General features: G+C 35.3%; 2 protein-coding genes across 2 annotated transcripts in view; both read left to right on the forward strand.

Moving 5' to 3' along the window:
• LOC106143034 (uncharacterized) overlaps positions 1-14,601 on the forward strand; it is a 48,497-nt gene extending 33,896 nt beyond the window's left edge. Inside the window, exons 10-20 of the mRNA XM_060952893.1 lie at positions 4,269-4,461; positions 5,783-5,942; positions 6,467-6,953; positions 7,696-7,852; positions 8,757-8,799; positions 9,172-9,294; positions 10,144-10,262; positions 11,015-11,369; positions 11,951-12,104; positions 13,687-13,858; positions 14,519-14,601. Of these exons, the coding sequence (XP_060808876.1) occupies positions 4,269-4,461; positions 5,783-5,942; positions 6,467-6,953; positions 7,696-7,852; positions 8,757-8,799; positions 9,172-9,294; positions 10,144-10,262; positions 11,015-11,369; positions 11,951-12,104; positions 13,687-13,858; positions 14,519-14,599 (2,044 nt within the window). The 3' untranslated portion in view covers positions 14,600-14,601. The remainder of the gene's footprint in view (positions 1-4,268; positions 4,462-5,782; positions 5,943-6,466; positions 6,954-7,695; positions 7,853-8,756; positions 8,800-9,171; positions 9,295-10,143; positions 10,263-11,014; positions 11,370-11,950; positions 12,105-13,686; positions 13,859-14,518) is intronic.
• Positions 14,602-18,913: 4,312 nt separating this feature from the next.
• LOC106143145 (putative fatty acyl-CoA reductase CG8306) overlaps positions 18,914-23,295 on the forward strand; it is a 96,626-nt gene continuing 92,244 nt past the window's right edge. The window contains exon 1 of the mRNA XM_060952964.1: positions 18,914-19,017. The gene's annotated coding sequence lies outside the window, so the exon portion shown is untranslated. The remainder of the gene's footprint in view (positions 19,018-23,295) is intronic.

Below are 23,295 nucleotides of genomic sequence, written 5' to 3' on the forward strand. Positions count from 1 at the left end.
AGTTGTCCTTGCGGGGATACCGTTGTCGGCTATTGACACCACGGCCTCGCATGCCCTAGGAGTGCCGGCCGTTTAGGGCGCCATGCCGCCCTAAATGATATAATCCTCCTAGAACCAAACGGTCTGGCTCGGGATGATGCCAAGAGACCGGATGGTATGACTTTGGTACCCTGGAGATTGGGGCGGCCTTTGGTGTGGGATGCTACTTGTGTCGACACACTTGCGCCGTCTCATCTTCAGGTTACTAAATCTAAGGCCGTTTTGCTTCAAATGAGGCAAAAAACCTCAAAAGGCGCAAATATGTAGTTATTGGGATCAAAGTTTACATCAGATGGCAAGTGTGATAGTGATATTGAAAGGAGAGTGAACGCGGGGAACGTGGTGAATGGAGCTTTGCATGCCTTTATGAGCAGTCAGAAACTATCCAAAAAGGCTCGACTGGCTGTGCACAGGGGCGTGTTGGTCCCGACATTAATGTATGGGAGTGAAAGTTGGGTATGGCAAAAGAAGCACGAAAGCAGAATAAATGCAGTGGAAATGAGAGCGTTAAGGAGTATGTTGGGTGTGAAATTGAGTGACCGGATAAGGAACAGTGTGATAAGGGAATGTTGTGATGTGAAAGAAGATGTAGTTACAGGAATAGAAAAGGGTATGTTGAGATGGTTCGGTCATGTGGAGAGGATGAATGAAAACAGGTTGACTAAGCAGATATACATGGAGAGTGTGGAGGGAAAGGTCGGGGTGGGAAGACCTAGACGAACATATCTTGATCAAATTAAGGACGTCCTGGTAAAGGGTCAGGTCAAAAGTACCCGAAACCGCCGAGCTTGCATGAAGAGAGTTATGAATGTAGATGAAGCAAAGGAAGTATGCAGGGATCGTGGCAAGTGGAAAGAGGTAGTCTCTGCCTACCCCTCCGGGAAAGAGGCGTGATTTTATGTATGTATGTATGTATGTATGTAGTTATCGGTAATATCTATACTTTTGAACTTTTTGGGGTAGAAACTCTGGGACCGGGGGGCCTATCTGCCCATCAGCTTTTCCGACAATTGTCGAAAAAGCTAATTGAGGTATATCTTGACCGGAGGGCTGGAAATTATCTGGCTCAGAGAATCAGCATTGCCATTCGAATTGGCAATGCTGCCAGCCTTCTGGGCACATTCTCGCATGTTGATGCTATGCAAGGACTGTACAATTTATAAATTAAATTTTAGTTTGTAGTCATCTTTTTTCTTTCTTTTTATAAGTAGTTTAGTTTTAATTTGATTATAGCATTGAGTTTGATAATTGTAACCTCTATTATTGTCCTAAGATGATTTTCTTCACTTAGGGTTATTCTATTTTTTTTTAAATAATAAATACGAAAGTTAGTCTTGAGTGCCACTGCCTAGTGAAAACACGTGTTTATTCTAACCTATTTCAGACTTTTTCAAGTTTAATAATAAAAATGTTAAAAAAAACGCGCTAATAGTACACTACCTCAGAGGTGGCAAGGAAACGGATGCATATTATGACGCTTGCAACTTTTTGCATCGTTATATCACAGAAACGGTAGCTTTGTTGAAAAAAAATATTGATACCTTTTTTAAAGATAACTTTATGATCTACAATTTATGTCTGAGGTAATTTTCCGATTTGAAAAACTTACCGTTTTAAAGAAAATTGCGATACACCCATTTTTTACCTTTGACCGTGAGTAAATTTTTTTCCTTAAAATGGGGAATTTTGAAATAATGCTTTTGATTGTGTTTTAAATAATTATACTCATTTTCAGCTTGATGGGAATTAATGTAGCTATGTAGTATTTTTTTCATAGTAATTAGTAGCGGCCCGCTTGTGCAGCAAACGGTTCAAGCCAAAGCCGACTTTAGGTGCTACAGGTTACGGCGCTAAATCCACTGCGGGTAACGCAACGTGTGTTCGCGGTTCTACAGAACAACGTCTATGGATAAACTGAAAAATTAAGATTTTTTTTCTTCGTATTTTTTCGGGATAAAAAGTATCCTATTTTACGCCCAGGATAATAAGGTATAATTATACCAAGTTTCATCAAAATCGAACCGTTAGTTTTCACGTGATGCCTGAACATACAGACAGACAGACAAAAATTTTTTTAATCACATTTTTGTGTTTGGTATCGATCCAGTAACACCCCCTGCTATTTAATTTTTCAATATTTTCAATGTACAGAATTGACCTTTCTACAGATTTATTATATGTATAGATTTGTATTTCAAACTCAATAGTAATTAATACTGAACTAAGTGCTGGATGTGACGAAGTTCGGCAAAACGTATCTTTAAGAGAGGCAGTCTATTTTTTTTTATTCCCATGGGAATGAGTGAAACGGGAAGATTAACACTAGTATATCTATAATAATTATAGAAATCAGACTATATTAATAATGTTATAAACAGTACAAAAAGATTGTAAGACCACATCGCCTTGACGTCTTAGAGAATACTTGGTTAAAAACATATGTATATAATAATGCCGTGTGGTTCCCGGCACCAATATAAAGAAGTATAAGACCACTCCATCTCTTTCCCGCTGATAACGTAATAGGCGACTAAGGGAACATCGCCTAAAAGAAGAATACCAAGTTTATAAGCCTAAAACTTGGTATTCTTCTTTTGTGCGATGGGCTAGCAACTTGTCACTATTTGAATCTCACTACTAACTTTAAGCCTATCAGCTGTGGCCGATCAGTCTTTCAAGACAACTGGCTCTGTCTTCCCCGCAAGGGATATAGACGTGATCATATTACTTAATGAATTAAAAAATAATAATCTCTGATTAGAGAATTTCAATGCATAATAAAATTGTCCATCTTTTACTACGCTACGATAAAAAAACTCGCTACGAAAGTTAACATCTCTCACAGCGCAAACTAGATGGCGTTGTCAGCAATTTAAAACGCGCTATGAAAGTTCTCATCTGATATTACATAGGGTGACTGAACATTATCATACCTTTGTCAATACCGGCTCACTTCACATCAGTCCACGGACTGTGTGGGGTGAGGGACCCTAACCTAACCATCTTCTAGGACCTCTTTAGCGAGTTTCGGGTCGACTCTCGGGTCAAGATTAATTGAAACTTCGCCCTATAGTATGGTATGGTAAAGTGTAAATATAGGAGATTCTTTTTGGGGAGAGGTTAAGTTAATAATATTTATGATTTGTAATTTAAAATAAAACTAGCGACCCGCCCCGGCTTCGCACGGGTGCAAAATTATAAATGTTATTATACATAAAAACCTTCCTCTTGAATCACTCTACCTGTTACAAAAAACCGCATCAAAATCCGTTGCGTAATTTTAAAGATTTAAGCATACAGACAAACAGAGTCAAATAGCGACTTTGTTTTATACTATGTAGTGATATAACTCATTAGCAATAAGACTCTGTAATCACATCTCCGTGGCTTTTGCGTGATGTTCTCATTTTTTTTTTACTTCTATTTGAGACCCCAACATTTATGCAAAATTCCAAAGGATACATATATACTTATATATTTGATTATCGTTTTCATAAAAGCAGTATTTCCAGTATATTTTTTTATCAACTATACATACATATAGTCACGTCTATATTCCCTGCGGGATAGACAGAGCTACAGCCTTGAAGAGACTGATAAACCGCGGTCAGGTTATGTTCGACAAATAAAAAGATCTGACAGGAAAACACTAATCGATCATATATTTTTTTATTTATATAAATATCAAACTTATTGATTGATAAAAATTGTATCAATTTGTGGCAACCAACTAGTTGTTTTAGCTAGATTGAAGTTTCATACATATAACTACTAAATATACATAAAATATAACTTACTTATATATACTTCTTCTTTTAGGCGATGGGCTAGCAACCCGTCACTATTTGAATCTCAATTCTATCATTAAGCCAAACAGCTGAACGTGGCCTATCAATCTTTTCAAGACTGTTGGCTCTGTCTACCCCGTAAGGGATAAAGACGTGATCATATGTATGTATGTATGTATAACTTACTTACTTATATTATACTTAAAATATAACTACTAATCTACACATGCGCTTTGGAAGCGGTAGTAGTTATAATTAGATTTAAGTGATGTGATATCAATAAGTGATACCTTGTATCCAATTTTGAAAATAAATCTAGTCTATTCTATAAATATACATACATACCTACATATAATCACATCTTTATTCTCTACGGGGTAGACAGAGCCACCTACTAGTGATACTGAAGCTTAATTTTGTTTTTTTTTCTTTCTCATCCAGGTTCAATTACGACGCCTCATTCGCTGAGCACTCGGGTTTGCTCGGCTATGACCCCACTGCGTCGGCGCCGCAACAGGACACCGGGGTCATAGCGCAGGAGGTCAGGAGGGTCATACCGGAAGCCGTTAAGGAGGCAGGCGACGTGACCTTGCCTAACGGGGATACTATACCGAAATTTTTGGTTGTTAATAAGGTAAGTACATACATATGTAGGTTTAGTCACGTCTATATCCCTTGCGGGGTGGACAGCTACTCAGTCGCGCGAAGACTGAAAGGCCACGTTCAGCTGTATGACATTATATACATACATACATAAATTCACGCCTCTTTCCCGGTAGGGTAGGCGGAGACTACCTCTTTCCACTTGCCACGATCTCTGCACACTTCCTTCGCTTCATCCACATTCATAACTCTCTTCATGCAAGCTCGGCGGTTTCGTCTCGATTTGAATCTCAATTCTATAACTAAGCCAAATAGCTGAACGTGGCCAATCAGTCTTTTCGAGACTTTTGGCTCTGTCTATCTCTCAAGAGATTTTATCTATATATGTACATATACATCCATGGGGGAGAGAGAGAGAGAGAGTGGTCATATTGTAATCAGCACGGACGTAAGAATTACATATTTACAACAGGAACTTACTTACTTGCATTTATCTCGGACGTAAGAATTACATACTTATTTATAACAGGAACTTACTTACTTACTTGCATTTATCTCGGACGTAAGAATTACATACTTATTTATAACAGAAACTTACTTACTTAGTTGCATTTATCTCGGACGTAAGAATTACATACTTATTTATAACAGGAACTTACTTACTTACTTGCATTTATCTCGGACGTAAGAATTACATACTTATTTATAACAGGAACTTACTTACTTACTTGCATTTATCTCGGACGTAAGAATTACATACTTATTTATAACAGAAACTTACTTACTTAGTTGCATTTATCTCGGACGTAAGAATTACATACTTATTTATAACAGGAACTTACTTACTTAGTTGCATTTATCTCGGACGTAAGAATTACATACTTATTTATAACAGGAACTTACTTACTTACTTGCATTTATCTCGGACGTAAGAATTACATACTTATTTATAACAGGAACTTACTTACTTACTTGCATTTATCTCGGACGTAAGAATTACATACTTATTTATAACAGAAACTTACTTACTTAGTTGCATTTATCTCGGACGTAAGAATTACATACTTATTTATAACAGGAACTTACTTACTTAGTTGCATTTATCTCGGACGTAAGAATTACATACTTATTTATAACAGGAACTTACTTACTTACTTGCATTTATCTCGGACGTAAGAATTACATACTTATTTATAACAGGAACTTACTTACTTGCATTTATCTCGGACGTAAGAATTACATACTTATTTATAACAGGAACTTACTTACTTAGTTGCATTTATCTCGGACGTAAGAATTACATACTTTTTTATAACAGGAACTTACTTACTTGCATTTGCATATATTTCCAGGACCGCATTTTCATGGAGAACATTGGCGCTGTGAAGGAGCTGTGCAAGGTGACAGGGAACCTGGAGTCCAGGATCGATCAGCTGGAGAGGATCAACAAGAAACTGTGCAAGTTCAGCATTTTACAGCGTAGGGACAGTTCAAGGTCCAGCGTCAGCAATGGTGTGTGATCTTTTTGCATACATACATACATACATACATACAAACATACATACATACATACATACATACATACATACATACAAACAAACATACATACATACATACATCACTCTGGAGAGGAGCCCGGGGTGTGCCTTTGACCATGGACCCTGGATTGGGTGAGTCAGGTTTTTACACGAAGCGACTAACAATTTAAACATACATACATACATATGGTCACGTCTATATCCCTTGCGGGATAGACAGAGCTAACAGTCTTGAAAAGATTGATGGGCCACGTTCAGCTGTTCGGCTTAATGATAGAATTGAGATTCAAATAGTGACAGGTTGCTAGCCCATCGCCTAAAAGAGGAATCCCAAGTTTGTAAGCCTATCCCTTAGTCGCCTTTTACGACATCCATGGGAAAGAGATGGAGTGGTCCTATTCTGTTTTTTCTATTGGTGCCGGGAACCACACGGCACTGTAACAAAGTTGTAACTATTGTGCTGTAAATAAACGATACATTCTCAATTCTCTTCCACAGACTCCCGTTACTCGGCCATTTCGTGCGTCTCGAAAATCCCCAGCGATGGCAACATTTCAATCGACCACATCCGCGACATCGCCCGCAACATTCGCAAACACGAGTGTTGCCACAAACTCAGCCACAACTCCCCGAAATACACCCGAAAACAGTGCAAAAACTGCCAGGGGAATTCCAAATATGGGAAATATTATAATTACAATAAAACATGTGTACGCTATCACACAACTAAGGATGAGAAAATGGAAAATCTCGAGCCGAGATACGTGGAGAGTGAAGTGGATAGGATCGATAAGTTGCCAGAGGAGAATTATAATACGGTCACAAAGAAAAAAGATTATCTGTGGCCGAGGGAAGATGATTTTTCGTATGGCAACCCCAGATTGCCTTTTTGCTGTAGGAAGGAGTATGATGCGAATAATGAGTTGATTTCGAATAAGTTCTTACAGATTGTTATTACGATATTGATTTTCATTATGGCCGTATGGTAAGTTTTATACATACATACTCACATACATAAAATCACGCCTCTTTCCCGGTGGGGTAGGCAGAGACTACCTCTTTCCACTTGCCACAATCTCTGCATACTTCCTTCGCTTCATCCACATTCATAACTCTCTTCATGTAAGCTCGGAGTTAAGTTAAGTTTTATACCTATAAATATATTAGTTTAAACTAACCTTAGCGTTTTCGCTCCCGCGGGATATTTTCAAAACAAAAGCATCTTGTTTCACCTCAGAAATTTAAATACATCCAAACAATATTATTTGTTTTACGTCTAAATTTTATCCCGTAAAAATTTCGAGACATTATCTCTTAGAACTCATAACGTATCATGCCAAATGCCACACAGCGTTGATATATCAGACAGCGACCTCTTTTATATTATGAAAAAATATACTTGAGAACGTTAATTTATCTTAATCTTTTTGCAATATGCATGAAATAATTTTGCCGTCTATATCCCTTGGCGGGTAGACAGAGCCGACAGTCTTGAAAAGACTTATAGACCACGTTCGGCTGTTTGACTTAATAATACTCGTAGAATTGAGATTCAACTAGTGACAGGTTGCTAGCCTGTCGCCTAAAGGAAGAATCCCAAGTTTATAAGCCCACCTATCCCTTAGTCGCCTTCTACGACATCCACGGGAAAGAGATGGAGTGGTCCTATTTGTTTTCCTGTTGGTGCCGGGAACCACACGGCAATTAATTTTAATCTGTTACAACAGCCTTGTGGTGATGTCGGCCTTATACTTCCGCGAACACCAAGAGCTTCTTTCAATAAAAGAGACGCGACTTCACGAGAAATACAGCAATTATCAGCATTACAACAAGTTTAACGTCAACAACGCGATCAGAGCGCCGTCTGACGCCAACCAGATAAAGGTTTGTACTGTGATAATGTGTTTGTCCCTTTCTTACTTTAATACATACATACATACATACATACATACATACATACATACATACATACATGCCGTGTGGTTCCCGGCACCAAATAGAAAAAAGAATAGGACCACTCCATCACTCTCCCATGGATGTCGTAAAAGGCGACTAAGGGGTAGGCTTATAAACTTGGGATTCTTTTTTGGGCGATGCGCTAGCAACCTGTCACTATTTGAATCTCAATTCTATCATTAAGCCAAATAGCTGAACGTGGCCATTCAGTCTTTTCAGGACTGTTGGCTCTGTCTACCCCGCAAGGGATATAGACGTGACCATATGTACCTATGTATGTATGTATACATACATACATAAAATCACGCCTCTTTCCCGGACCGGAGCGGTAGGCAGAGACTACCTCTTTCCACTTGCCACGATCTTTGCATACTTCCTTCGCTTCATCCACATTCATATTTCTCTTCATGCAAGCTCGGCGGTTTCGGGTACTTTTGACCTGACCCTTTACCAGGACGTCCTTACTTTAATACACAGATGCCTATAAAATATATACATCTCCCTCTCTCACACAGAAAGATGTATCTTTTGTTTTATCGCTACCATTCATTATTTTGATTGGTTAGCTCACATTTCGCACGCGAATTTGTTACAAGGCCGCAAAAGTCGCCGCAGTAACGGTGTTGCCATGTCCGAATTTGCAAAATATTGGGGTAATCAATGTACCTATAGTTTCTGCTTTTTACAATTGATATCTTTTTTTATTTTTTACTATTTTTTATCATTTCTATTTAGAAATGACCTTTACAGGTCGGTATTTTTTACTAATGTTGTATATATTTTACTTATATTAATTATTATATTATATTTATTTGATTAACTTTTGTTACAGAATTCAAAACCGCTGGGTAACGAATCGAAGAAGACATTAAAAGGTAATAATTGTAACATATAAATAACAGTGCCGTGTGTTTCCAATATAACATAGAATAGGACCACTCCATCTCTTTCCCATGGATGTCTTAAAGGCGACTAAGGGAGGCTTATTAACTTGTGGTTCATTTTAAGGCGATGGGCTAGCAACCTATCATAAAGCAAAACAGGTGGACGTGGCCTACCAGTCTTTTTGAAGACTGTTGGCTCCGTCTACCCCGCAAAGTATATAGACGTGACTATATGTATGTACCTACGTATATAAATAACATTACCTCTTAAAATTTTGAAACCTTAAATATAACATAGTATGACAATTGTCGAAAAAGTTTACGTGCGTGATCCTATGTATGTATGTGTGTATGTTGTCACAGATAAAGGACCACATAAGACAACTCAGGAGTACACGACCAGTCCACAGCAGCCACCTTCCACCAGCACCACCACGATACTACTGCACACTTCTAGGAGTTATCTGAACAACTACATCAGCAACAGTGAGTGACGTGGAACAATTAAAAAAAAAAAAAGAAAAAAAATATATGATGCACGTAATTTTTTTTTTTTTTTGAGATTAGCAACTGCTAATTACTAACTCAACGATAATTTAATAAATAAATATATACGGGACAAATAACACAGATTGAGTTAGCCTCGAATTAAGTTCGAGACTTGTGTTACAAGATACTAACCCAACGGTACTATATTTTATAATAAATACTTATATGGATAAACATCCAAGATCCAGACCAATCAGAAAAAGTTCTTTTCTCATCATGCCCTGGCCGGGATTCGAACCCGGGACCTCCGCAGTCACAGACAAGCGCACTACTGCTGCGCCACAGAGGCCAAATTTAGTCCTCTTATCAATATTTTAACTGCAAAAGTTTGTATGTATGTATGTATGCATGCTTATCCTACTAATGTTATAAATGCGAAAGTTTGTGAGTATATCAGGATATCAGTATGGATGTTTGTTACTTTTTCACGCAATAACTATTAAACCGATTACGATGATATTTGTTATGTGGGTAGTTGAAGACTCATAATAACACATAGGCACACAATTAAAAAGTGTGGTTTCCGGCACCAATAGAAAAAAGAATAGGACCACTCCATCACTTTCCCATGGATGTCGTAAAAGTCAGTATGGGATAGACTTAATAACTTGGAATTCTCCATTAAGGCGATGGGCTAGCAACCTGTCACTATTTGACTCTCAATTCTATCGTTATAAGCCAAACAGCTGAACGTGGCATATCAGTCTTTTCGAGACTGTTGGCTCTGTCCACCCCGCAAGGGATATAGACGTGATTATATGTCTGATATATGTAAATATTTTTTAGATATCGAGCAAACCTCCCAAGCGCCGTTAGAACCGCCCCTCGTATCGTCACGCACGTCTGACGTCATCGGCGCTGGATGCGCCTACCCTAACATCAATGAGCTGGACCCTGATTGCCAGGTAATGACTTCACACACACACACACACACACACACACACACACACACACACACACACACACACACACACACACACACACACACACACAAACAGTTCCGCACAGACACACACACACACAAACATCTCCGCACAGACACACACAAACCATATTGTGATGGACTATAAAGCAGATATAATTTAGACAAATATTTATATATAGATAGATAAATAATTTAATTGCTATCACAGACACACATAATATTATATTCAAAAACATGAACCTAGCAAAAACATTATAATATGATTATGCTGAAAAACATTATGTCCAACGATTGTTTATGCAAAAAAAACATGTTTATTTTTACCTGGAAGCGATTGCGCAATGCGTTAAGCCAATCATGTTATTATCATAATAATATCTGATTTACTTAATATTAATTTTGATTGTATTTCTTTTTGTCAAACAAAATTAATGAATAATATTTTATTTATTTTCCTTTAATGCTGCATTGATAGGACTTTAAACATATTTCAAGGTGGATTGAAAGTTTAATGGTAAGATACAATATACTCATGTTTTAACACCCATTAGTAATTATGATTTGATAAATCTTTGATTATAATATGCTAAAAAGATGTTTCTTGTACGTATAAAATATTATATTTTATAATAAATAATTACCTTTAAATAGATAAACATCTAATTTGTGACCAGTGGTTCAGAAGTATGAATGCTAATTAAATTCACGAATTAAATTTAATTTCGTTCACAGACGTCATGCGGTATAGACGCGCCACAAACTTACGAGACCCAAGAAGCTGACAGGACGAAATCTGAAAAGGACAATGAGACATTCGCCAAACCTATTGAACCATTCAAAGAGAAATTACCCAACATACCAGATACGCCTGAGAAAAATAACTCTGAAACATTAAAAATAGATGAAGCGTTGAAAGCACAATTGCATGATGAAATAATAGCTGAATCGAATCTTCTAGAATCGAAACAGAATGTGACTGAGGGCAGGATGAAGAGGGGAGTGAGTTTTGGGGTGAAAAGGGTTTCGAGACAGACGAGCCAGGCTGTGTTGAAGGGCTCGTCTGAAGAAATGAATTTGAGTGAATCAGGTATGTTAATTTTTTTTGGTCTCTTGTTTAAATTTTTTCAGTAAAAGCTCACACCTCTCTCCAGTAATTTATGTTCAGTTTATATAATAATTTATTGCAATTTGAGTTCTTCTAGCCGTTAAAATAGCCATTGGCATAATTTAAGTAAAACTGAGAGCGACTTTAACTTATTTATACTATAAGGGGAAGACAGAGCCAACAGTATTGAAAAAAATGATAGGCCACGTTCAGCTGTTTGGCTTAATGATAGAATTGAGATTCAAATATTGACAGGTTGCTAGCTCATCGCCTAAAAGAAGAATCCCAAGTTTATTGACTCTATCCTTAATTAACTTTTACATTCATTTCAAGACTTTTGCAAAGGATAAAGACGTGATTGTACGTATGTATGTTGAACATTATTTTAAAATAATAGATAATGTTGGCAGACCCCGGGCCCCGAAACACTCCTGTGGAGGGCGCAACCGGGAACACGTAGAGAAAGAGGGAAAGAGAGGGAGGGAGAGAGAGAGAGATAGAGAGAGAGAGAGAGAGAGAGAGAGAGAGATAGAGAGAGAGATTAAAATTAATAACAATTTCAGAATGCGACGAAGTCAGTGTCGGCATATCGAGCCAGTCCATCACCAACGCATCCCTGTTCACAGAGGAGGTCTGCCCCGGTGTCTCCCACATATATAACTACACAGTCATCTTGTCTCACTGTCTGAACCATAAGAACATCGATATTATATTCAGGTACTATCTATATCTATATATAGGAAGTATGCAGAGATCGTGGCAAGTGGAAAGAGGTAGTCTCTGCCTACCCCTCTGGGAAAGAGGCGTGATTTTATGTATGTATGTATGTAGTATCTATTTAACATGAATTTTCATATATTTTGTATGTAATTTGATCTTTACTTTAAATACAGGATAGTTTTTTTTTTCAATGTAAATCAAAGAAATCCGTGGCTGCGTTTTAGAATTTATTAAGAATATATACCCTGTCTCCTTCTCCATACTTCTAAATACATATATAAAGTCAAGTCTATATCCCTTGCGGGGTAGACAGAGCCAACAGTCAATGAATTCCAAGTTTATAACCCAATCCCTTAGTTGCCTTTAACGACACCCATGGGAAAGAGATGGAGTGGTCCTATTCTTTTTTGTATTGGTGCCGGGAACCACACGGCACTTTTAAAAGTACGCAATTTTTTTTAAGAAGATTGGTTTAGTATGTAGTAACACGTGAAGTGAAAACTACATACCTACATATGGTTACGTCTATATCCTTTGCGGGGTAGACAGAGCCAATAGTCTTGAAAAGACTGAATGGCCACGTTCAGCTATTTGGCTTAATGATAGAATTGACATTCAAATAGTGACAGGTTGCTAGCCCATAGCCTTAAAAAAAGAATTCCAAGTTTATAAGCCTATCGTCGACTTTAAAGACATATGCACGCAAAATTTTCAAGATGATTGGTTCAGTAAGTAGTAAATTAAGTAAAACAAACAAATAAATAAACTTACAAACGTGCATAAACTTAGAAAATAAGGCAGTGATAGTGTAGCTTGAAAAAATATGAAGCATCGTAATGGCGGCATTGAACGCGTGTGTGAGTGACAGACAATTAGATAATCTATGACGCATCTATAACGTAATGGCGGCTGACTGTCCCACTATTGTGTCAGACGGAAGTCGCTTCGTATGAAAATCTCATCTCATCCTGCGCATACACATGTAATCACGTCTATATCCCTTGCGGGTAAGACAGAGCCAATAATCCTGAAAAGACTAACATCTGAACGTGGTTTTTCAGTTTTTCAAGACTGTTAACTCTGTCTACCCTGCAGGGTATACATAGTCGTGACTCTGTGGCCTATGTGGCGCAGCGGTAATACGCTTGTCTGTGACACCGGAGGTCCCGGGTTCGAATCCCGGTCAGGGCGTGATGAGAAACAAACTTTCTCTGATTGGTCTGGATCTTGGATGTTTATCTATCTAAGTATTTATTATAAAATATAGTATCGTTGAGTTAATATCTCGTAACACAAATCTCGAACTTACTTTGAGGCTAACTCAATCTGTGTAATTAGTCCCGTATCTATATTTATTTATTTATATGTATGTGTGTATGGTCAAAAGTACCCGAAACCGCCGAGCTTGCATGAAGAGAGTTATGAATATGGATGAAGCAAAGGAAGTATGCAGGGATCGTGGCAAGTGGAAAGAGGTAGTCTCTGCCTACCCCTCCGGGAAAGAGGCGTGATTTTATGTATGTATGTATGTGTATGTATTATGTTAATACCTCCCTTTTTTTTGTTATCATATACACAGGTCAACGAAACACAACCACTTCCAAAGGTGCGACTTTCACGACTGCAACCACGACGCGAACTGCCGTAAGTTGGTGCTGACTGCGGATAAGTGGTCTGCGAAAATGCCGTTACATGCCGATTGTAACGTGGACAGCGTCATGAGGATTAGGACCGCCGTGGTGCATATTGATGTGAGTTCCTTTTTTTCCTAGCCATGTACACATGTTTCGGGACATGTTTCAACATGTTTCAACCACACGGCGCTAGTGAAGCGTGTATAATCACTACATAGTATAAAACAAAGTCGCTATTTTAGTCTGTTTGTCTGTATGCTTAAATCTTTAAAATTACGCAACGGATTTTGATGCGGTTTTTTGTAACAGGTAGAGTGATTCAAGAGGAAGGTTTTTATGTATAATTTTTTCCGAATTTTGCACCCGTGCGAAGCCGGGGCGGGTCGCTAGTACATACATAAAATCACGCCTCTCTCCCGGAGGGGGAGGCAAAGACTAACTCTTTCCACTTGCCACGATCTCTGCATACTTCCTTCGCTTCTTCCACATTCATAACTCTCTTCATGCCTTTTACCAGCAGTCCTTAATTTGATCAAGATACGTTCGTCTAGGTCTTTTTGTAGTCATACATACATATTGTCGCGTCTGTATCACTTGAGGGGTAGACGGAGCCTACAGTCTAGAAAAGACTGATAAGCCACGTTTAGCTGTTTGGCTTAACAATAGAATTGAGATTCAAATAGTGACAGGTTGTTAGCCTATAGGAAGGATCCTTAGTTTATAAGCCTATCCCTTAGTCGTAAGTATTTTTAATATTTTTCTATTACCTTGTTCCAGGATATTTGCAGTTTAACCCCGAAGGACAAGATAAATTATCTGGAATACAACATTCGATTGTATAGGGACTGCCAAAATTAAAATCGATTACATAATCTTATCGTTTCATAGCAATCGGTATAATATTAGACGATATCCCGAATTCCGTGAATCGATATGTTAATTCGACTCATAAAAAAATCGATATGTCATACACATTCGTTTATTAATATCCAACAATATATATTTTGTAATCGCCTTCAAAAATAAGGCGGTTTACGGTTTCCTATATGTGTGTATGATTTTTGTCCGTTACTTACGGGGTAGACAGAGCTAATAGTCACAAGGCTCGAATAAAGACCACATTAATCTGTATGGCTTACTGTAACGCGCTGTTAGCCTATCTATCGTCTAAAATTTTATCCATACTAAGAAGTAAGAATTATACACACATTAAAAATCACGTCTTTATCCCTTATTGGGTAGACAGAGCCAAGAATCTCGAAAAGACGAAGGCCACGGACACGACACAATTTTTCAGATTTTTAGAGTTCATACATAGTTATCGAAAAATATATCATAAATTCTATAACTAGTCTAAAACTATTTTCCTACGATCATTTGGCCTACGAATTAGACGACGTGCTATTATGGCGACATCTTTTATTAGTATAATTATAAAAGTATATAATATTATAACATTCCAAAAGTGCAATTAATTTATATATCTCCGTCCTTTAATTGTACCTCTATATGTATATGTCGCAGTAATCTAGTTGAATCAGCTTTTTGATTAAATGATACCTTTGGGAATTTTAAAAAGGTAATTTATATTATTTAAAAAAAAAAAAAATATAGTTTTATTTTAATATTTCTTTATTTTTTTTATTTTGTTTTGTATTTGAAAATTATTAAATGATATTGAAATGTCCTACATAAGTTTTGAATTTCAAAAATATTTACTCTCCAGAATCTCATTTTTAATTATTTATAATTTTTTTTCTATACATACAACAATGAAAATACAATTTTAATTACATTAGATTTTTGAAGTCTAAGAGATTATTAATAGAAACAACAGTTTATCTAAATAATTAACAAATATTTAAATACATAAGCAGGAATTGAAATTTTTTATTTTGATGGTGGTAGGTATGTTATGATAAATAAGTCTAAAATTATTATACAAATACACGGAATTAATTAAAATTAGCAGTAATTTTAATATCCAATTAAGTATCTCATTTTTAATAGATTAGTGTCAAAAAAATTTTAAGTATATTAAAATTTGTAAAATGTTTTATTTACGTATTTGACAGCTTTATTTTTTTAATTTAAAAGTAGATTATTATAAATTATATATAAGTGTAATACTCAATTATAATTTTTTAATGATTTTTTTCTACCTGTTTTTTTTTGGTAAGGCCATATATGAGATATGACAGTAGAAATAACAGGGTTAGTTTTAACGTTGCAAAATATAAGGAAGTTTAGCCATAGTATTTGAAATTAATGGTAGAATTTATTAGAATGTTATATATTTTTATTTTATTTTTGGTTTCGTAGACATTCCATGCCAGTACTTAATTAGCATGTAAGATTCTTCTGAATAATTTAAATTTATCTAAATTAATTACACAATCTTTTGGTATTTTATTGGCTTTAATGAATGGTCATTTTTCTGTAATAATAAGATTAAATATAATATAACCTATTTTTATTTTTTAATTTGATTTTAGAACAAGAAATTGTTAAATCACAATATTTTTGTACACACTTTGATAGCAATAATTATTTTTAATTTTAATTATTAGCAATTGTATAATTACCAATAATTTGGTGTCAAAATATTGCAAAATTTTCATTTAATATTTTTTTTTTATTTCGTTGTTTAATTCTGTTATGTATTATTTTGGCAGTATTCATTAAATTATTTATTTGACATAAGTTTCGAATGAAAATTGTAAAAAGTTTTTAGAGTAAGCTTAGTAAATAATACCTGGATGTTGCATCACAATTAGATGTCTTATTGATAAAATTTATCATTAGTTATCACTTAATATTAATAAATAGAATATAACAATATATCTTGCCATATTGTAGTTTCATGTGAGTTTAATAAATCAATAATTTAGATTTTATTTTATGCAGTACTAAATTTTCATTAAAAATTCATTAAAATTTCGCTTTTTTGATATAAATTGCTTTTTACAATTTAGTTTATATAAAATCTTGGATGTAAAATTCATGTATTTCATCTGTTTTTTTCCTAGTGCTCAATTTATTTTTATTTCTTATGACAAATTGTCATAAATATTATTTTAGAATCTCATTTATACAAATATGTCAAATCGTATATTTTGCCCGATTTAATTTCGTGTCAGAAATACTAAAAAAAAACTTAAATAGGCAATTAATTTAATTTTATTTACTGTGCTGGTCGACCCGTTATTTTATATAAAACAAAAAAAGATATAATTTTCAAAAACAATCTCCTGGCAATTTATATATCCCAATTATTAAGTAAATATAATAATAATATTAATATTTCCATAGATTTATTTTGAAGGCCTGATATTAATTTCTCTTTCAAATTATATTCCAGACTTGTAGTATAAAATTAGACTTAGTATAGATTGTAGACATTTAGTGCCTATTTATAATAACGTTTGACATGATGTGTCCACAAATCGGTATTTTTAAGAAATAAACGAGTAATGTTTTAGCGAATTATTTTGAAGTTTTACTTTACTCCCTGCCCTTTCTAAAGAGCTTCTCCTTTTTATATTAAAACTAGTTGTCTCGGCAAACGTTGTTTTGCCATAAAAATATTTTTTAAGTAAATTCAAGTTAAAATAATATGTTAAGGGTGGACAACCCTTATCATTAAGGGGCATGAAAAATAAATGTTGGCCGATTCTTAGACCTACTCAATATGCTCACAAAATTTCATGTGAATCGGTCAAGCCGTTTCGCAGTACGGGAACGAACATTGTGACACGAGAATTTTATATATAAGATTAAAAAATATTAGACTTTTTGTTCCTCCTATACCAAACGCCATTTTCATATGTAAGGTAAGTAATTTTCATGAGTATTGTTATACCTTATTTATTACCTTTAGTGAATAATAAAGCATTTACTTACTTAACATCATTGGAAATGTTGATTTTATAAAACTATTTTTTGTATAACTTTTAAGGCTGAAAAAATAAAACGATATATTCTTTTTAGACACAGAACACTTATGTACATAGCACCTTGATAATACTTTACCACGCTTTACTAAATTAAAAAATAAATAAATAAAACTAGTTACTTTTTAATAGAACCTTTCACCGCTACATAAAAATACTAAGTTATTTATAGATGTAACTATTTTTGGAATAATGTCGGACGCGGCACATCAATTAAGATTTTGTGAGTTGATCGCGGTCAGAATGTGCACCGTTATAATTCGGAGAAGTACAGTTGTGCACATAAAATACACTCGTACCTTACTAATATTATAAATGCGAAAGTTTGTAAGTATATCAGGATGTCAGTATGGATATTTGTTACTCTTTCACGAAAAAACTACTGAACCGTTTACAATGAAATTTGATATGTAGGTAGCTGAAGACCTAGAATAACATATAGGCTACTTTTTATCTCGGAGGCCCCGCGGGAATGATTTCTCGCGGACGAAGTCGCGGGCGGCCTCTAGTATTGTATAAAATCGGCACTTCTACATTTATACATACAAACATAGACATATTCATACGAAATACAACGTGAATATATCAATCTGTCACTATTTGAATCTCAATTCCATAATTGATATATACAGTTGAACGTGGCCTTTCAGTATTTTCAAGACTTTTGTTGTTTCTGTCTACCCCGCAAGGGATATCAACGTGACTTTATGTATGTATCCCATACGGGGTAGACAGAGCCAAAAGTCTTTAATTATAATTAAATATATATATAAGAGTATAAACATTCACTAGTATAAACACAGTTGAACATAAAGTATTTTTTTTTTTGTAGAAAATGAAACTTTTTTGATGAATTTTGACACAGAGATAGACTAGATCTCGACGAGTAAATTGCTATGTTCAAGGGAGCAACTCCCGGGCAATTCTAGTAATAATAATTATATTATGATGTAACATACTAGGTAGGTTTTGCCCGCGGTTATAAAAAAAAACACAAAATTACAATGTACCAATCATTTTATGAATCCCTTTCAAAAATAGAATCACATTTTTTTAAATTTTGTTTCCATATATATTTTTGGTTAATTCACATTCATGTTTTAAATTTTCCATAAGATAACGGGAAAACTATCTGTTAAACCATAATTTATATGTATATAACTGTACCAAGGCCTTCGGCCGACTGCAAAAGCCTCAATTTACTCAGTTTAAACTAGTTATCATTGAGAAGTGATCGTGAAGTGAGTGTTTTGTGAAGTGACTGTGTATTTTCAAGTGATATTCCTTCATTTTGGATTTTTTATCTGTTGGCGAAATCACAAGGTAAGTGTATCATTTTTTTTTTTAAAAAAATTGTTTTTTTTTTTATTTGATGTAACTGGCCGGCAAGGATTTTTCAGATGAGTAATAATTATCTACAGATGCATTTTATTGTTTACGGCTTGACATTGACAATATTTTCCGTTTAGTGTTTATTTTTTTAAATTAACCTTACAAGTAGGTCGCAACTTGTATTAAAACTATGAAACAAATATATATCTATGTATACTGGCGGTTTTTCCTTGCCAGTTATATGTTATTTCTTTTTACGATTTTACTACTATTTTTTTTAATTCCAAACCTTTTTTTTTCATTTAGTGGGTAGTCACAAAAAATATTATTCGATAAATTTATTTATTGTTACTGACGTCTATTTAGATATTTTAAATTTTTCGAACAAAAGTATCCACAAATTAACTCCATTACACAAGCGATCCCCGGGCTCTTCTCCATAGAGCAGAAGACGTAACCATCATTAACATTTGTGATGATGATAAATTACATTATTTTAATTCAATATAAATCTTTTTTCCTTTTTTGTAATCAAACAATAAACATATTTAAATAATTTTAAATTAAGTGACATTGATATCAAAATATCATACATACATAAAGTACGTCTTTATCCCTCGCGAGGTAGACAGAGCCAACAATCTTGACAAGGCTGATAGACCACGTTCGGCTGTTTGGCTTAATGATAGAATTGAGATTCAAATAGTGACAGTTGCCAGCGCATCGTCTATAAATAAAATATTCTCTCCTCAAAATAATTATAATTTAATTCAAATAAATCTATTTTTATTCATCTTGATTTTTATATATAGAGCTATATTACTACTAGTTTTCAAGGTACGTATAATGGAATTTTTTAATGTTTACCAGAATTGAACTTTGCACTTCGTATGACCATTATAGGTCGCGCGGTGGTTTAAGAACGCTCGGCAAAAGTAGAAGGGGCATGCGCAGTGATCAATTTTTAGGTCTATTAGGTGCGACGAGGAGAGAGGGGGGGCGGGTGTGCGCCGACGGCGACACGTATTGGTGGATTAGTCACTCTTTACTTCCCGCGTTGAGTTCGCGCGTCCCGTGTCTCTTGGGTACTGTTGCGCACAAATTGTTTTATCGTATTTGTACGCGACAACTTAAAATAATATATCAATTCTCAAACAGTACAAGTCGCCCCTACCCTATGTCCGTCCACGGTTGAATATAACTATGTCAAATTTCATCAAAATTGGTTCAGCCAGGTCAGGTTAAGTGTGAAAACTGAACATGCATACACACATACACATTTTCGCATTTATAATATAAGTAGGGATTATAAGTATTTATAAGGCACAAAATCCATACTAACATTATAAGTATATTATAAGATATGGATGTACATAGTTAAATAACCGAGTTAAAACATAGGCTACTTTTTTTGGAAAATCACGCGGGCGAAGTTGCGGGACAACAGCTAGTATTAAATAAATAAATAAAAACATTTCCCTTAGCATTTTTGAGCGCGAATGTACACATGCGCCGTTTGCCCCCACTATTTTTTCCGAGCGTTCTTTAACCACCGCGCGACCTATATTAACTCTATCAATGCCACCCACAAGGTGATATGTGTTAATCTGTTTGGTTTAATCTCCGAAATGTTCTTCTCAAAGGGGATTTATTAACTCTTTGTTACATTGGGTAAGAACCTTTCCTAACCGACTTCGAAAGAGGACGAGGTTCTCAATTTGACCGTTTGTTTTTAGGATACTTATGTATATGGCGAAGTTGTCGGATTCTCGTCTCTGATTTAAAAGGTTCTGGGTTCGATCGATTCAGATCATGATGGGAAATCATCTTTTTTATAAGCCCTTAGACAGATAGATAAAAGCTTTATTCACTAGGTGCCGTGTGGTTCCTGGCACCAATAGAAAAAAGAATAGGACTACTCCATCTCTCTCCCATGGATGTCGTAAAAGGCGACTAAGGGTTAGGCTTATAATTTGGCATCCTTTTTTTAGGCGATGGGCTAGAGAGTAGCTAGCTAGTCCGTCGAGTTGTTCAAATAAATGTTTCATTTATTCATTGAATTATGTCTCAATCATGAATCCTTCAACGTTATAATCTCCTCTGTGGCGCAGCGGTAGTACGCTTGTCTGTGACACCGGAGGTCCTGGGTTCGAATCCCGGTCAGGGCATGATGAGGAAAGAGATTTTTCCGATTGGCCTGGGTCTTGGATGTTTATCTATATAAGCATTTATTATAAAATATGGTATCGTTAAGTTAGTATCCCGTAGCACAAGTCTCGGACTTACTTCGAGGCTAACTCAATCTGTGTAATTTGTCCCGTACTTATATATTTATTATTAACTAGCTGTGCCCGCGACTTTGTCCGCGTGGAATATTTATTTTGGGCATCATTGAGCCCTCAAGAATAAATAACTTTCCCCGTTTTTTTCCCACATTTTCCATTATTCCTTTGCTCCTTATAGTTGCAGCGTGATGTTATATAGCCTAAAGCCTTCCTCGATAAATGGTCTATTCAACGCAAAAATAATTTTTCAATTTGAACCAGTAGTTCCTGAGATTAGCGCGTTCAAATTAACAAACAAACAAACTCATCAGATTTATAATATTAGTATAGATAATCTCCGTGAAACCAACCGTACAGTGAAAGTAAGGAAATTACTCGCCACTTTCTCAAACCATAGACCACATAATCATACTGATTACAAGGCATAGAGTCTTTGAGCATTGAAATAATTTAGAGGTTATGTTAGCCGACTATAATTATTATATAGATAATAAGAGATTAGAAAAAGTTATTTTCTCATCATGCTCTAGCCGGGATTCGAACCCGGGACCTCCGGTGACACAGACAAGCGTACTACCGCTGCGCCACAGAGGTCATGTGCAAACAAACCTTGTTTAATCCTTATTAATGTACATACATACACACGTTTTTATCCTTTACGGGGTAGACTGACCAGCTATCTGAAATGCTGGTATACGAGCGAAGAAAAACATAGTGTATACCAGCTGCTGCAATTGAGATTCAAATAGTGACATGTTGCTAACTGTTTATTGCACTGCTGAAATACGGTATCCTTATTTTGTGATACAAATAGACTTTGGATTCTTAACTTTCACTGTAATTTGAACTTAATGCATTTTATTACATTGATTTATAAATAAACTATGATCTAAAATGAGTGAACTCGAATATTTTAATACCTCTAATAATTATGCAATCAAAAAACAATTTTATTTTTTCTTTTCTTTTTTTTTACATCTATTATAGCGTCTATTACCCGCCATTACTATTATTAAACCAATGAGGTTGCATTACTCTTTTAAAATTGTGATCCCTAAATTGAACACTAGCCCATCGCCTAAAAGAAGAATCCCAAGTTTATAAGCCTATCCCTTAGTCGCCTTTTACGACATCCACGTTTTTTTATAATATAGTTTTTTTTTAGAATATTAAGTTGTCAATACATATGTACCTATAATAAAACAGTAAAACTTAGTGTAGATTTTTTCTTTATTGTGTTTATAATTTAAATTGTCGTGTGGTTTATGGCACTTGAGAATAGGACCACTCCATCTCTTTCTAATGGATGTCGTGAAAGTCGGCTAAGGGATAGGCTAATAGATTTGGGATGCTTCTTTTAGACGATGGGCCAGCATCCTGTCGCTATTTGAATCTCACTTCCATCAATAAGCTATACAGCTAAATGTGGCTTTTAGTCTTTGCTAGACTGTTAGCTCTGTCTACTACGCAAGGGATATAGACGTGACTATATTAATGAATGAAAATGTTAATTAACCAATACTTTTTAATTTCAAGCCAAATTAAAACGTACACAAATTCTTAATTAAGAAAGTAATTGTAACAGTAAATAATAATTATTCATTAACCTCGGCTTCAGAGATATTTGTGAACTGAAATTTTCAATATTATTCATTTATTCGACAATGATGTGGCAAGGTGAGATGAATTGTTAGAATTAACACACATACATTATTCCTCTTTAACAAAGAAGTAATCACGTCTATATCCCTAGCGGTGTAGATTTGGCCACCAGTCTTAAAAAGACTGATAGGCCACGCTCAACTGTTTGGCTTAGTGATAGCATTTATATTCGAATAGTGACAGGTTGCTAGCCCATCGCCTAAAAGAAGAATCCCAAATTTATATCTAAGCACAGCGGGAACTAACTAAGCGGGAACCACACGGCACTTCTTTCCCACGGATGTCGTAAAATGTGACTAAGGACTATTCCATAGTCGCATTT

Source organism: Amyelois transitella, chromosome 30 (assembly GCF_032362555.1).
Source record: "Amyelois transitella isolate CPQ chromosome 30, ilAmyTran1.1, whole genome shotgun sequence".
Lineage (NCBI taxonomy): Eukaryota > Metazoa > Arthropoda > Insecta > Lepidoptera > Pyralidae > Amyelois > Amyelois transitella.